General features: G+C 37.2%; 1 protein-coding gene across 2 annotated transcripts in view; it reads right to left on the bottom strand.

Moving 5' to 3' along the window:
- The window catches only part of TRPC6 (transient receptor potential cation channel subfamily C member 6), a 140,230-nt gene that overhangs the window by 37,300 nt on the left and 87,049 nt on the right, over positions 1–15,881 (bottom strand). Inside the window, exons 3-5 of one of the 2 annotated variants that reach the window (XM_023740129.1) lie at positions 8,690–8,800; positions 6,912–7,097; positions 4,479–4,643 (exon numbers count right to left, since the gene is read on the bottom strand). In XM_023740129.1, the coding sequence (XP_023595897.1) occupies positions 4,479–4,643; positions 6,912–7,097; positions 8,690–8,800 (462 nt within the window). The remainder of the gene's footprint in view (positions 1–4,478; positions 4,644–6,911; positions 7,098–8,689; positions 8,801–15,881) is intronic. The other variant, XM_004385868.1, reaches the window with a different exon arrangement.

The following is a 15,881-nucleotide window of genomic DNA, read 5'->3' as shown; positions in this document are numbered from 1 at the left end:
TGGTGCTGGCATAACTGGATATCCATCTGCAAAAAACTGAAACAAGACCCATACCTCACACCATGCACAAAAACTAACTCAAAATGGATCAAAGACATAAATATCAAATTGAACACTATAAAGATTATGGAAGAAAAAACAGGGACAATGCTAGGAGTTCTAATACATGGCATAAACACAATACAAACCATAAGTAACAATGCAAATATCAGAAGAGAAACTAGATATCTGGGAGCTCCTAAAAATCAAACACTTATGCTCATCAAAAGACTTCACCAAAAGACTAAAAAGACAACCTACAGACTGGGACAAATCCGATCAGCGTTTAATCTATAAAATCTACAAGATACTGCAAAACCTCAACAATAAAAAGACATAACCCAATTAAAAAATGGTCAAAGAATATGAACAGGCACTTCACCAAAGAAAGCATTCAGGCGGCTAACAGATACATGAGGAAATGGTCACGATTATTAGCCATTAAAGAAATGCAAATCGAAACTACAATGAGATACCATCTCACCCCAATAAGGCTAGCATTAATCCAAAAAACACAAAATAATAAATGTTGGAGAGGTTGTGGAGAGACTAGAACACTTATACACTGTTGGTGGGAATGTAAAATGGTACAACCACTTTGGACATCGATTTGGTGCTTACTTAAAAAGCTAGAAATTGAAGTACCATACGATCCAGCAATCCCACCCCTTGGACTATATCCTAGAGAAATAAGAGCCGTCACACAAATGGATATATGCACACGCATGTTCACTGCAGCACTGTTCACAATAGCAAGAAAACGGAAACAACCTAGGTGTCCATCAACAGACAAATGGATAAACAAAATATAATGGAATACTACACCATGATAAACAATAATGATGAATCCGTGAAACATCTCATAACTTGGATGAATCTGGAAGGCATTATGCTAAGTGAAATCAGTCAGTCACAAAAGGACAACTATTGTATAAGACCACTATTATAAGAACTCAAGAAAAGGTTTAAACACAGAAGAAAACATTCTTTGATGGTTACAATGGTGGTGAGGGAGGGAGATGGGTATTTACTAACTAGATAGTAGACAAGAATTATCTTAGGTGAAGGTAAGGACAGCACACGCTACAGGAGAAGTCAGCACAACTGGACTAAAGCAAAAGCTAAGAAGTTTCCTGAATACAACCAAACATTTTAAGGGACAGAATATCAGGGGCAGGGGTCTGGGGACCATGCTTTCAGGGGACATCTAGGTCAACTGGCATAACAAAGTTTATTAAGAAAATGTTCTATATCCCACTTTGGTGAGTGACGTCTGGGGTCTTAAAAGCTAGCAAGCAGCCATCTAAGATGCATCAATTGGTCCCAACCCACCCAACCCAAAGGAGAATGAAGAACACCAAAGGCACAAGGAAAATATTAGCCCAAGAGACAAAAGGGCCACATAAACCATAGACTCCATCAGCCTGAGACCAGAAGAACTAGATGGTGCCTCAATACCAATGATCGCCCTGACAGGGAACACAAGAGTCCTTGACAGAGCAGGAGAGAGGTGGGGTACAGAACTCAAATTCTAGTAAAAAGACCAGACTTAATGGTCTTACTGAGACTGCAGGGGCCCTGGAAGACATGGCCCTGGACTTTCTGTTAGCAGAAAACTAAAACCATTCCTGAAGCCAATTCTTCAGACAAAGATTAGACTGGTCTATAAGACATAAAATGATACTCGTGAAGAGTGTGCTTCTTAACTCAAGTAGATACATGAATCTAAATGGGCAGCGCCTGTCCTGAGATGAGAAGGCAGAGAGGGACATGAGCTGGTTGAATGGACACGGGAAACCCGGGATGGAAAGGAGGAGTGTGCTGTCACAGTATGGGGACAGTACTAGGGTCACATAGCAGTGTGTGTATAAATTTTTGTATGAGAAACAAACGTGAACTGTAAACTTCCATTTAAAGCACAATTGAAAAAAAAACTGTAAAAGGGGCAATTTAACAACTGAACAAATTATTGAGAGTTAGCAATGAAAGAAAGGCTTGCCTTTAGATATTACATATCATACTATTTTAAAGTATTTATTGATGATCAAATACCTATTTACCCAACACCACATAAAAACGGAAAAGGATGAGCTACTAAGAGCCCTAGAAAGTGCAAATGATTAACATGCTCAAGTGCTAACTGAAAGGTTGGAAGTTCAAGTCCTAGTGATCTATTTCCGAAAAATCAGCCATAGAAAACTCTCTGGAGCACAGTTCTACCCTGAAACACGTGGGATTGCCATGAGTTGGAGTCAATTCGACCGTAACTGGTTAATTGTTTAGCTTAAAGTAAAAGATCTGCAATCACAGTATGGCCTCTTTTTATTGAAATGAACATAAAATCATTGCTGTTTGGGTTATAGTAGGGAAAAAAAAGAACAAGTAAGGACAAAAAGTTTTCTGAAAGGGGACAAGAGCAAACTTCAGGAGAGAAAACCAAATTTAAAAAGAAACAGGGACTTAGTCAAGGTGCATAAGCCTGTAATTTGATTAGGGTTAGTTATTATGGATATATTGGCAAATTTAAAATATTTTAAATAGAATTTTAAATAAAAGCTTCAATTTAGCTTGAGCAATCTCTCCCCCACAAGAAAAAAAAACTAATTCTGTAACATGTAAATAATGATTATGTTCTTTGCTAAAGGGGAAAACTGTAAAATAGATTTTATCATCAAGCTTAAAATGATAAATAATAGTAAAATAGATTTTAGACATGAAAGACAAAAATAACCTTGACAGCATCCTTTTAATTTGATTATTTGCCTCAATGTTCATAAACAAAGATGGGGAACAGATGCCACAAAGAAAAATGGCTAGGGAAAAGAAATAGTGAAGGAAATCAGGTTAATTAGGATTCAATCAAAATTAAATAAACATGTAAATCTTTAATTCTGTAACTCTAAAGACTGCCAGAGTCTGTGTCAAAGCACTAGACACTCAGGAAGGCATTATGCTTTTGAACTCATTGGATATGAGAAAGGATGACTATTCAGTTTAGAAAAGATGTTATAATTTAACTGATCACAGAGTAATTAACAGGGATAATTCAAAAACTCTCATCTTTTTAATTCAGCTTAAATCTCTGCAGACTCAGGAAATGTGAGTTGGAATCATACAAACAGACTACATACATAGATATGGCCTATGTTCTAGTAGGGAAAATTTAGAATGTTTTTTCTAAGTGAAATCTGTCATTCCTATGAAAAAGGAGGAAAAAAAGAAAAACTAATTTTCTAGAAGAAAATCTGCGCTACACATTTCTATCCCTAGGACATCTCACTGCTTTCATTTTATTTTTGCTCATTTATATTTTATTTACACGAGGTGCATTTTGGGGCTTATGATATTTTAAAGAAAAAAAAATCTGTGATGACAGATTTTAGCCCTTGTGTGAACATGCCCAGTTTCCAGCATGTCCTATCATCACCAATAGAAGCAATTATGAGGTTCCCACTATGTAAAAGGCTTTCTACAGCATGGGCTACTTAGAAGGGTCCCTATAAGGCTAAATTACCAAATACATGGTTTAGTGATAAGAAGACAATATGTTGGTAATGCGGTGTATGTATCTTCACCCATGTGTTATAAATGTGTGAAAACAAGCCCTGTCCATATTTAAGAATGGCAAGTAATCCAACTATTATTTCTACACAGCAGACAAATAGATGGTCCAGCAGCCACTTTAGCCACATAACTTTAGAACTATTTTAGTCTGCCTAAGCAGACCCAGAAAGGTGACTTCAAGAACATGAAGGTTAATATTGTTGTCAATGCAGGACAGACAAACTTTCATGCCTCTTAACAGAATGATGGGTCAACATTTCTCAAACTTGAAAGACTAGTTCCATTTGAATGTATTATCTTCAGAAAACCCTGGGAAGATAGATTTTGCTTTTAAAAAAAAAAAGTTACCTTTGCTCTCCGGCTACAGTATCCTCTATCCCTAAAATAAATTTGTTCAGTAAAACAAGCACTGCATTCGTATTTACATGATCGAGTTTTTACATTATGATTTTTTGTCATATTAGCTCAAATAAATGCAAAATGAAAACTTTCATCTCAATTTTTTCTGGACAAGTATCTGCACAATGTATTGTATAATCTTATAAAATATATAAAAATATATGCATATATATGCCTAGAGAGAGGATTAAAAGGAAATACACCAACATAGTAACTGAGATTTTCTTTCACACATTCATAGTATGATTAATAGTATGACTTTTCTCTTCTTTTCATTTTTTCTCTCCTGTATTTTTCTTATAGCAAATACATATTATTTTTATAGTATTAAAGTCATAAAGGTTATTTAAACCCAACTACGATTTCCCTGAAAATTTTATTTTGGAAATAGAATTTTCCAGTGCTTAACTGGTTCTGACATATACAAGTAGCCATACTTTTAGAAGAAGGTAGAGGTTCAGGCTTTACAGACATACCTTGCTGCACGGGGCAAACCAGTAGATGAGAGCCAGGAAGGGCAGTCCAATGGCAACAGCGAGGACGACAAGAAACTTGACTGCCATGGTCTGCTGCCGTAAACCAGAAAGATTCTCATACCATATGGAGAGAAGCTGCTGCTGGCAGTTTGGATGAGCTACGAACTAGCAGGGAAACAACAAAACGTTTAACAGCTTGATTAAAGAATGTTTCAGCATAAACTACTTGTATGTGTTCTAATATTTACTTCTGTGATTTCCCTTGCAAAAATATCGTTAGAATTAAAGAACAAACATAAAACATCTAGTGAATAGGCATCAGGATGGCAGGAGGTTCTAAATATGTATTACATAACTTAGAAGATTCCAATTCATTGGGCCTTTCCTCTGTGACTAATGGGCTTTCTTTCAAAGCACAGAAACACTTTTGAAATTTAACACTATAAAAAGATTCGTTAATGTTTTACATAAGTGCTTTTATGGTTATATATTATTTTCCCATCTAGAAGAAGTGATGTAAAGTTCCTGCTAGCCAAGATACTACATTTTTAATATATTACCTTTCCTTCACTGACCTAAAATGCTACACTGTTTTATATGGTATTTGCATATGTATTATAATAATATATTATATTATTATTACAATAGAACAAGTCTGTTTTGGAAGAAGTACAGCCAGAGTGCCCCTAGGACTTGAGGATGGTGAAACTTCGTTGCGCTTACTTTGGATGTGTTATCAGGAGTGACCAGTCCCTGGAGAAGGACATCATGCTTAGTAAGGTAGAGGGTCAGCAAAAAAGAGGAAGACCCTCAAGGAGATGGACTGACACTGTGGCTGCAACAATGAGCTCAAACATAGCAAAGATTGTGAGGATGGCACAGGACCACGCAGTGTTTCATTCTGTTGTACACAGGGTTGCTATAAGTCAGAAACGACTCGACGGCACCTAACAATGACGGATCTGTTTCTGGACTGCCTCTTCTGCTCCATTGATACCTCTTTTTGTTCCTATGCCACAAATGCTTTCAATTAAAACTCTTTATAATAAACTTTCAAGGCTTTACCATTTTTTATTTTTCTGAATGAAATTTTTATTTTCTCATATACTTATTTTTTTGTAAATTAACTTTGCACATGACAAAGGGCCAAGTTATTTAATATACGAAAAACAATATCCAAAATAAAAAGTGGTAAATAATATTAAGAGATAGATTATATAAGAAAATTACAAATGATTCTTAATGATGGTTAATCTCTAAGATTATTAAAACCAGATACAATTTTTATCTTCTCAGAATGGTAAAGACTAAAAAGTTTGATAATATCCTCTGTGGGTGGGGGAAATAAGCCCTCTCATACACTGCTGGTGTGCGTACAAACTGGTACACCTTTTTTAAAGGGTCATTTAGCAAATGTATAGCAAAAAAAAATTGATGTAGTAATTCTACATATAGAAATTCTGTCTACAAATAAAATTCATGAAAGTAAGCAAGCTATATAAATAAGGATGTCTACTGCGGTATCTTGTAATCACTAAAATCTAAAGAAAATAATAAACACCCATAAATAATTGATTAAATGAATATAACAACTATGTTATTGTTGTTAGTTGAGTCAATTCTGACTGACATCAACCCCATGGGTTACAGAGTAGAACTGCTCCATAAGATTTTCTTGGCTACAATTTTAACAGAAGCAGATTGACAGGCCTTTTCTTCCATGGTAGCGAGTGCTGCCTTTGAAAAGATAAAATGTGTGCTACTGACTGACATGTGAAGATGTTCAAGATATAAATTTGTGGAGGTAAACATGACAGTGTTTGATGACTATCCATTAGGAACTGGGGAGATAAAAACGGGGCGTGACTATAGTATTTGAAAATTTACCATAGGCGTGTATTGTTTTTATTATAAAAACCAGCTTTTAAAAACTGTTTTTTTTTTATATCTTACATAACTTAAGAAAGCAGCCAAGTGGAGACACTACATGGAAAGAAAGGTTAAAAACATTTCACAGATATAGTTGGAGGGGATTAAAATGTATTAAAGAAGGAATTGAAGGATTTGGTCCCAAACTGAACTATATAAAAGAATGAGAAAATGGAGTTGGGACTTAAGTAATGATGTTCCCATCATATAACAAATGCTTTCTAATTTGGATGCAAAAACTTACTGTTCTATCATTACTTAAGTCAAGGAAATTGGTAATCACTTCAGTGTTCTGCATAAACAAGTCTAGATGTTAAAGATGGGTATTTATTGTAGGCTAAGTGCCTCACACTAGGCTCTCAAACGATTTGTTAGAGAAAATGCTGCCTACCGTTGACTATTAATTAGAAAAACCCAACTCAATCTAACTATATCAACACTTCATCCTTATTTAGCACCATAAAAACTGAAATAATGTAAACTGGGCTTCATGCCTGACCTTACTTTTTTTACTTCATATTTAATGGCAAGTTTTAAACGGCTGAGATTTGGACGACCATGGTCTCCACCGTTATGGCGCATCTCAACATCCCCATTCAGAATGGCCTCTACTTCTTCGGTATTTCTGCACAGATCAAGGAGTCCAACAACAAAATCTTTGCATTGCATTGACAGTTTTTTGTAGTCATTCTAGGGAGAGACAAAGCAAAACATAAGACAATAATGCAGAAGTAGCGAATTTTACTATGCTATACAGTGGAATTTTTCAGTGACTTGAAAGTTTATACACGTCAAAAGTCTATTTTTTAAGTTTCACTGTTTTTTTTAAAACATCTTTCTATTGCTGTTCTGCTGTGTGACCTCTGCAATTTTTTAGCACCATAAAGACTGTCTCCACACCCTAAGAAAGGAAATTTGCTTAAAGCATATAAGTTATCAAAATTTAGTGTGGCTGTGTCAAACTCACCTACTGATTCAGAATAAATATAAAACAATGAACTTTTCCCAGAGCACAATTATAGTAGTTTGCATACATCATCTCCTTTATGCTCGTAACTTCAGCTAGAAGCATAATAAACATTTGATAACTTTTTGGAAGACGTAGTGGGGGCTTGATAAGCTTGAGAAACAAAACATTTGGAGAGGTACCAGAGAACAGCAAACACGTATCTATTTAACAATTAGAAATTAAGGAACTTCATGTGCCAAGCAAAGGGTCAACAAATAAGATGTAGATATAAAGTCTACAAATTGAGATCCTTCTCTTTAGAGAAAAGAAAGTTTAATGAAAATGCTTCTTCTGTTGTCGTTTATTGCTGATCACCTAATATTATGTTTGGAAGATTTAGACAGTGGAGGTCATATTCAAATACCAAAAATCTCACGTCATCCTTATATATCGCATCTATTCACACCTTCATTCAAGTCTTTCTGACATTTCCTTATCCTGAAATAAGACCATTTATAACCCAATGTTAATCAAGAAAACCAATTAGCTAGAGTTTGGTATGTTACAAGTGGTCTGTATTATCTCATTTAATCTTCACAATAATCTTGCTCGCCTAGATTAAATAATGGGTCCAAATCACACAGCCAGTCAGTATCAAAATCAGGCTTTAAACCTGAATCTCTTTTGCTCCAAATCCCTTACCTTTAAGAATTATGCAACTTTGTCTCTTCTTTGTAGAATGCTTTTTCTCTTTTGATCTTGGAATCAACTGGGAGGGAAGCAAGGCAAATACTATTCCCATTTTGCACATGAAAAGACTAAGATCCCCTGAGGTCATACAGCTTCGGTGGTAGAAAACCTAACCAAACCAGCTGCAGTCACGTCTAAGCTGACTCATGGGACCCCATGTGTAGAGCTGGATCTTAAACCCAGCTCTGCAGATTCAAAGCCAGTTGCCCCTCTTATCCTGAGGCCACTGGTGTGTTAGTGGAAAGCTCCCTTGGAAGGACCAAGAGAGAAGATGGAGAAATATGTGTGGCTCTGGATGTTCGTCAATAATGCAATATTTTGGGGGAGTCTATCTGGAGCACAGTTTCATACTAGGCATGTATAAACACCTACTTGTGCTTCTCTCTGTAAATCACACCATGTGAACTTTTAATATAGTTTAGTAACTGCTAAACAGGCTATGCTTTGCTAACTGTAGGCCCAAACAGATTTTATAGAAGTAAATTGATAAAGCAAATTATATCTTAGCTGAGAACAGCTAAAGCTACTTTTAAACAGGTATCTGGTCAGACAGTGTAAGCAAAGTCATAAGGAATAACTTTACCTCTATCCCCGGGGTCACGAGGACAGTCTTTCTGATGTGGAAGTGCGTATGTTGTCCACAGGCAATATAAGGTAGTGGTTCGGAATTTAGGCTTTCAGGAGCTAGAGAGAGCTGAAATCAAAGCCTAGTTCTTCCATTGATTAGCCATGTAACCTTAAATAAGTTAAAATCACTCTGATGTAGGTGCTCTCATTTTCCTGATAAGAAAACTGAAGCTTAGTGAGGTAAGTATTGAAAAGAGCATATATGCAAGTACTTAGCATGGAGCCAAGCATATAGTAAGCATTCAAAAAAGTGTAACTATCTTATTTTGGACCATTAATGACAAGATCTGAAAACAGGCCATTTCTTGACATTTGTAAGATACCAAGTAGCACTGCACTGTTATAAAGACTTATGTATATGAGTTCAAACTGACAACAGTTCATCTAAAGCACAGATGAGAACTTTAAGGGGCAGTGTAAATTAATGATGATGTAACACATAGATAGGGACAGAATGGTGACGCAACGCGACGTGTCTAAGCAATATTATTGAATTTTACACGTAGAACTTGTCAATGGATGTATATTTGGTTGTGTATATTGCCACCAAAAAAAAAAAAAGAGTTTAAAGTTTATAACAACAACAAAATATTAGTCAAAATCAATGCTCTAGAATTCTAAGGAGGCTCAAGTGAAATCAGATATTGAAAAAGAGAGCACGAGCCTTCAAGCGTGAGGAAACACTTCTGTAGAAACCATATGGACCACAATAGCAAAGTGCATGCACTTTGTGCTATTTAATGTCTTGACCTTAAACACTGTTTCCAATTCACTGTTAATTCTCAAAAGATATATTCTCAAGCAAAAACATGCGACTAGGAAAAAAAAAAAAAAGTAAGAACGCCGTTCTGCTTTTAGAAATACACACATTTTCACCTTAGGAATCCCTATTTCACATTCCCTCAAACTGGCATGTAACCTCACTTAAAATAAAATGCTGGCAGTCCTTTATTAACCAGAATGCAGCACTGTGAATTTTGGTTCTTTGAGAGGAAAAGTGAAGCTAGAGGGTTCATTTAAATCTGGGTCATGTCTTTGGGTCACACACCCACACCATACATTGTTAAAAGTAGGTGCTCACCCACTAACCTTTGAGTTGAAAAGGAATGACTGACAGTGGACTAACAGAACAGAGGTTAGAGATTATGAAAAATTAAAAATCTCCCTGCTAAAATGATCCTTTGAAAGGGCAATCTAAGTTGGATTTTACATAGTAGAATAGATGTTATGATCTGTAATTTTAATCTCTGGCTCTTCTTTCTATATAAGTAATGAAGCGTACTTCATAAAAATTAACAAAACTAAACCAAAGCCAAACCCGTTGCCGTCTCATAGCAACCCTAGAAATCTACTGGATTTCCAAGGAGCAGCTGGTAGATTTGATCTGCCGACCTTTTGGTTAGTAGCCGTGACCTTAACCACTACACCACCAGAGCTCCAAAAATCAACAGGGTAGGGAAAAATATACACCTTGATTCTTAGTGATCAAAGGTATGGGCTTTGGAAAGCGGCAGACCTGAGTGGTTTGAAAGTAGGCTGCCACTTACTAGTTGTGTGACTTTGAGAAAATGGCTTAATCCCTTGAAGTCTCAAAATCCTTATGGATAAAATGGGGATAATACTAGTTATTTGCTTCCTAAGGTTGCTGTGAAGATTAAATGAGATAATAAATACAAAGTCCCTGGCACAGCATAGTGCAAAATCGATGGTAATTATTATTATTTTAATTATTTCACAAACAATATCCAGCTCTTCTCAGTCCCTTGTCACAAAAGCTATGCTACAAAGTTCTGTTGGGATTCCTGGTTATCATCTTAAAATACATGAAAATAAAACAATTATTCATTCATGCATTCTTTCAATAAATTTTCTAGGCACCAGGTGTTATGATAGACACTGCAGTTTTACCATGATGGGAGTTTTGTAAAATAAGATCGTGTACTTGAAGAGTTAGGTAAGTGTAGAATATTATTACCTATATAGTGGTGAGTGGGCCAGCCATGCTTCTTGAATTAAGTGTAACTCTGGGGGTTTTCTGCTCTTCAGGATAATTGTTTTTGAGCTCTGATTAGAGGCACTTATAGAGTACCTACTATATAAGGTCGCTATCAGTCAGAATCGACTCAACAGCAACAGGTTTTACAGGGCCCTGGTGGCGCAGTGGTTAAGAGCTCGGCTGCTAACCAAAAGGTTGGCAGTTTGAATCCACCAGCCGCTCGGCGGAAGCCCTATGGGGCAGTTCTTCTCCATCCTATAGTGTCACTATGAGTTGAAATTGACTTGATGGCAATGGGTTTTGTTTTGGTTTTACTATGTGGAGCTGTGAGGGACCTAAAAGTTGATCAGACACTACTCCATAAAAAAGGTAAGAAGAAGTGGGATACAATTTCAAAAGAAGAATTAAAGAAAAACATTTTCCTAGCTATGTCAGGTGCTATTGACTTCACTATTGATTGTCACCATCAGCAGTAGCTGCTTATCTCACTTAATAGAGCATTGCTAACCAGCTTTTATTCTTCCCTCAGCACAGGAATTGTCAGGTATCATAGAAGAGCAGCAGTGAAAGTAAACAGGTGGCTTCAGGGGCTGGGGCCTCTTGTGAAGCAAACTGCTGCACTTAACTTCCCTTCAAGGAGCCCTGGTGGCACACTGGTTAAGTGGTCGGCTGCTAACCAAAAGGTTGGTGGTTCAAATCCACGAGCTGCCCAGTGGGAGAAAGCTGTGGCAGTCTGTTTCTATAAAGATTACAGCCTTAAAACCCTATGGGGCAGCTCTACTCTGTCCTATAGGGTTGCTATGAGTTGGAATCAACTCGATGGCAATATTTGTTTGTTTTGTTAACTCCCCTCCCTAACTGTTGGCTTGTCATAAATCTAAAATTATCCCAGACTATATCACTGCCCATCTATTTCAAACTGTGATAAGAAATTCAAACTTAAGGATACACACACACACACCTCTAATCTCTAACACTGTATTTTACCCAAAGAGGAATTGGCATCTATTTGCTCCACATTAGAAGTATGTGACCTTCTTTTTCACTCAGATAGCTCCCTCCTACTGTATATTACTTATAGAGTCACTTTACTGTAATTGGAGCCCTGGTGGCACAGTGGTTAAGAGCTTGGCTGCTAACCAAAAGGTAGGCAGTTTGAATCCACCAGCTGCTCCTTGGAAACCCTATGGGGCAGTTCTACTCTGTCACATAGGGTCTCTATGAGTCGGAATTGACTCGACAGTAACGGGTTTTACTGTAATTATTTGTTTATGTATCTGCCTCTCTTGAATAGACTCAAATATCCTGATGGACAAGAACTATGTCTTACCCATCTTTGAGTCCTCACATCCTAGCACAGTGTGTGGCAAATAGTAGATGATCAGTACATTTTGTTGAATGATGTAAGGAAAGAAACATGGGCTGTGTACAAAACATACCTGGATTTGAATTCCTGCTCAGCCACTTAATGACTATGTGATCTTGGAAAGTGTCTTAGTCATCTAGTGCTGCTCTAACAGAAATACCACAAGTGGATGGCTTCAACAGAAAGAAGTCCATTCTCTCACAGTCCAGTAGGCTGCAAGTCCAAACTCAAGGCATCAGCTCCAGGGAAAGGCCCTCCGCCTCTGTTGGCTCCAGAGGAAGGTCCCCATCATCAGTCTTTCCCTGGTCTGGGAGGCACCCCAGCACAGGAACCCCAGGTCCAAAGGATGCGCTCTGCTCCCGGCACGGCTCTCCTGGTGGCATGAGGTTCCCATGTGCCTCTGCTTACTTCTCTATTTTGTATCTCAAGAGAGACTGGCTTAAGACACTATCCAATCTTGTAAACCTCATCAGTATAACTTCATCACAGTGATAGAGTTTACAACACATAAGGAAATCACATTAGATTACAAAATGGTACACAATCACACAATATTGGGAATCATGACCCAGCCAAGTTGACAGATATTTTTGGGGGACACAATTCAATCCATGACAGAAAGGCTACTTTATTTTCTGGCCTTCCTCTAATATCTCCTAATTATGGAAATTTTAAAGGCTGCTGTATATAGTGGTTAAGAGTTCGGCTGCTAACCAAAAGGTCAGCAGTTCGAATCCACCAGGCACTCATTGGAAACCCTATGGGGTAGTTCTACTCTGTCCTATAGGGTAGCTATGAGTCGAAATCGACTCGATGGCAATGGATTTTTTATGAGTATATCATACAATTATAGAGAAAATTACTTAGAATAATGCGTAAAGCTCAACAAAGGTACATTTCTCTCTCTTTTTTGTTCACGATTCCAGCCCTATACTTCTGGTGCTGTGATTTTGCCTTGCAGGCCACTTAGCATTTAAGTGACACCCTTTGCCACCCTGCTAAGATCTGGTAACAGTCACACCGTCTTTATGCTAACAAAACTACTTTTCCGACTCAGTCAGTTTATTATAGAATGTTTCCCTTGCAAACCATTCCAGATAAGCCAAACAATGCCATATACACCAGAACATAGTAATAGTTTAAAAACAGACACAACAGAAGAAATCCTCTACCCTCCCCTTTCTCAAAGTCAGCAGCAGAGGCATCTGGAGGGCCATGTGCGTATCTAGGCACAGACCCAAGGAAGACATGAAGCAGCTGGAAAAGCTCCAGAAAAGCTAGGTATCTAGAATGATAGAAAGGAGGACAATCTCTGATGTATAAAAGTGGTAATTTTAGGGGAACTAAGTGGAAACGTTGTTGGTTAGTACAAACAACCTAAAATATAAACAGGCTCAGATGGGTTTAGAGACATAAGTCATAGGTACAAATTGAGATATTAAAACGAAAAGGGATTTGGAGGAATGCATTTGCTGACAAGACTGTCCCTGGTATTGATCGTCTTGTTTTTAAGATTTTTCTTCCATAATTGAGTATAGTCTTGAAGGAGAGAACGCAGGAATTCTGCTCTCCCTCTTTGGTGTCAAAAACAGTCAACATTCTGGGTTTTCTTTCTTTCTTTTTTAAATGATTTTGTATTTGTTGCCAATATTAGGCTTAAGCCAGGTTTAAGCTTAAGGTGGCTGAGGTGTCACGTTACCAAAGCCAAAAACTATTGATAAGGAAAGTCAATATAAAAACTGAATTTGAATAGATAGAAAACTCCTGAATATATTCTCCCCATTTTATTTAAAGACTTGCAACTCCTTAAGGCACACTGATCTTTTTTTCTTGTCCCTACAGCCTTATCTAATTGTTAGGTTTCACTTCTGTGGTTTTGTGCAATCTCTACTCAGAGCCAGCTATAGACCTGGTGATATGAGTAATACATGCATTTTGTTCAGCTTGAATATTCAAACAACAATGGCAAGATATCCTGAGAAATGTAGTGGTAAATCCTCTGGCCTCAACAGACTATAGGTTGTTACGGAAGGTGAGAACTTAGGAGGGGTTTAGGGACACTACATATTGGGACTTATAAAATCATTATGAAAATTCATGTTCTCTGATTCTTACAGAGTAGTTATCTTCAAGCAGAAGTACATGAAGACTTTCCAGGGGCTGTAGAACATCGATAGTTTTAAAGGAACCAATTTCCAGATCCTCGATTTTTCTAAAATGAATGTCCTGGAAAATAGATCTTTTGTATCTTTACAAAAAAAGTTCCCACTCTCACCCACCCACGTACCAAACAATAGCGAATCCCATTTTTGTGATTAATATAAGTACCACACATACTGAGGGACTTCCTGTACTTCCCTGCCTTAATACACATTTCTGTTGAGGGGGAAGCTTAGTGATAGGAATAAAGCATGCTGGCACATGTCGGGATGCTCTGAATTCAGATGCATGGTGCGGTGTGGTGATAGGAACAATGACAATATTTGCTTAATGTATTTTACCTCTTCTATTCCCCAACAACTGTCAAAGAAGGCATCTCTTGAGAGAGAGTCAAATGACAGCAGAAAAAGAAAGCATCAGTAAGGAGTACTGAATACTAAAAATGGCTTTTTCATGTATTTAAATGTAAGTGGTCCCTTTAAACTATATCCTTAAGAGATAACATTAACTAGAAACTAAATCATCTTAAATGGGCCATACAGAAAAGGTCAGTGAGGAAGATTCTTTTAAATATGACTGGAATGCTTTCCAGGACTCAAAATATTCACAAGACATTGACTAAAACCTATAAATAAAATGTTAATGTGATTTAAGATTCAGTGTATACTTCAATAAGGCAGTTATAAAATTTATCATAAAATATTTATTCTAATCATAGTAAACTTGCTACAAATTTTATTCCCTAAAAAGTCTTTAATAATTTATATATCCTATTAACAAAAACGGAAATCCTGGTGGCATAGTGGTTAAGAGCTACTGCTGCTAACCAAACGGCTGGCAATTTGAATCCACCAGGTGCTCCTTGGAAACTCTATGGGATAGCTCTACTCTGCCCTTTAGGGTTGCTATGAGTCAGAATTGACTCGACGGCAACGGGTTTGGTTTTTGGTGTTTTTTGTTAACAAAAAGTAACATAACGTGCTTGCTGCCGTTGTCAATTAGTTTTAGTGTATATAACTTTTTTTTCTTTAAATACATAGTAAAAGTGTGAACACGATTAATCCCACTAAGAAATGCATTTCCAGTAAAAATTTTATCAATTTGAAATTTATTTTTCAAAATGTGTAGATATTTGTGTTACAATTGTGTTCAATATATGTAGTCTTGACCAAACGTACTACTGATAATAGTAATGATAGCTTTCCAGAATATTTTTAATACCTAGATCTTTATGAAGGACCCCTGGTAGCACAATGGTTAAGTGCTCGGCTTCTAACCAAAAAATCAGCAGTTTGAACCCACCAGCAGTTCCATGGAAGAAAGACGTGGCAGTTTGCCTTCGTAAAGCCTTGAAAACCCTTTGGGGCAGCTCTACTCTGTCCTATAGGGTCGCTCGACAGCAACGGGTTATGGGTAAAGAGGTTTATGATCACAGGAAATAAAAGAAATCCTAAAATTTCAATTTGTTGTTGTTGTTAGGTGCCGTCGAATTGGTTCTGACTCATAGCAACCCTATGTACAACAAAATGAAACACTGCCCGTCCTGCCCCATCCTCACAATCATTGCTATGATTGAGCTCATTACTGCAGGCACTGTGTCAATCCATCTTGTTGAGGGTCTTCTTC

The sequence above is a fragment of the Trichechus manatus genome, unplaced genomic scaffold (genome assembly GCF_000243295.1).
Source record: "Trichechus manatus latirostris isolate Lorelei unplaced genomic scaffold, TriManLat1.0 scaffold00148, whole genome shotgun sequence".
Classification (NCBI taxonomy): Eukaryota; Metazoa; Chordata; class Mammalia; order Sirenia; family Trichechidae; genus Trichechus; species Trichechus manatus.
The sequence above is the reverse complement of the archived record's forward strand: the minus strand, read 5'-3'. Positions and strand labels throughout refer to the sequence as shown.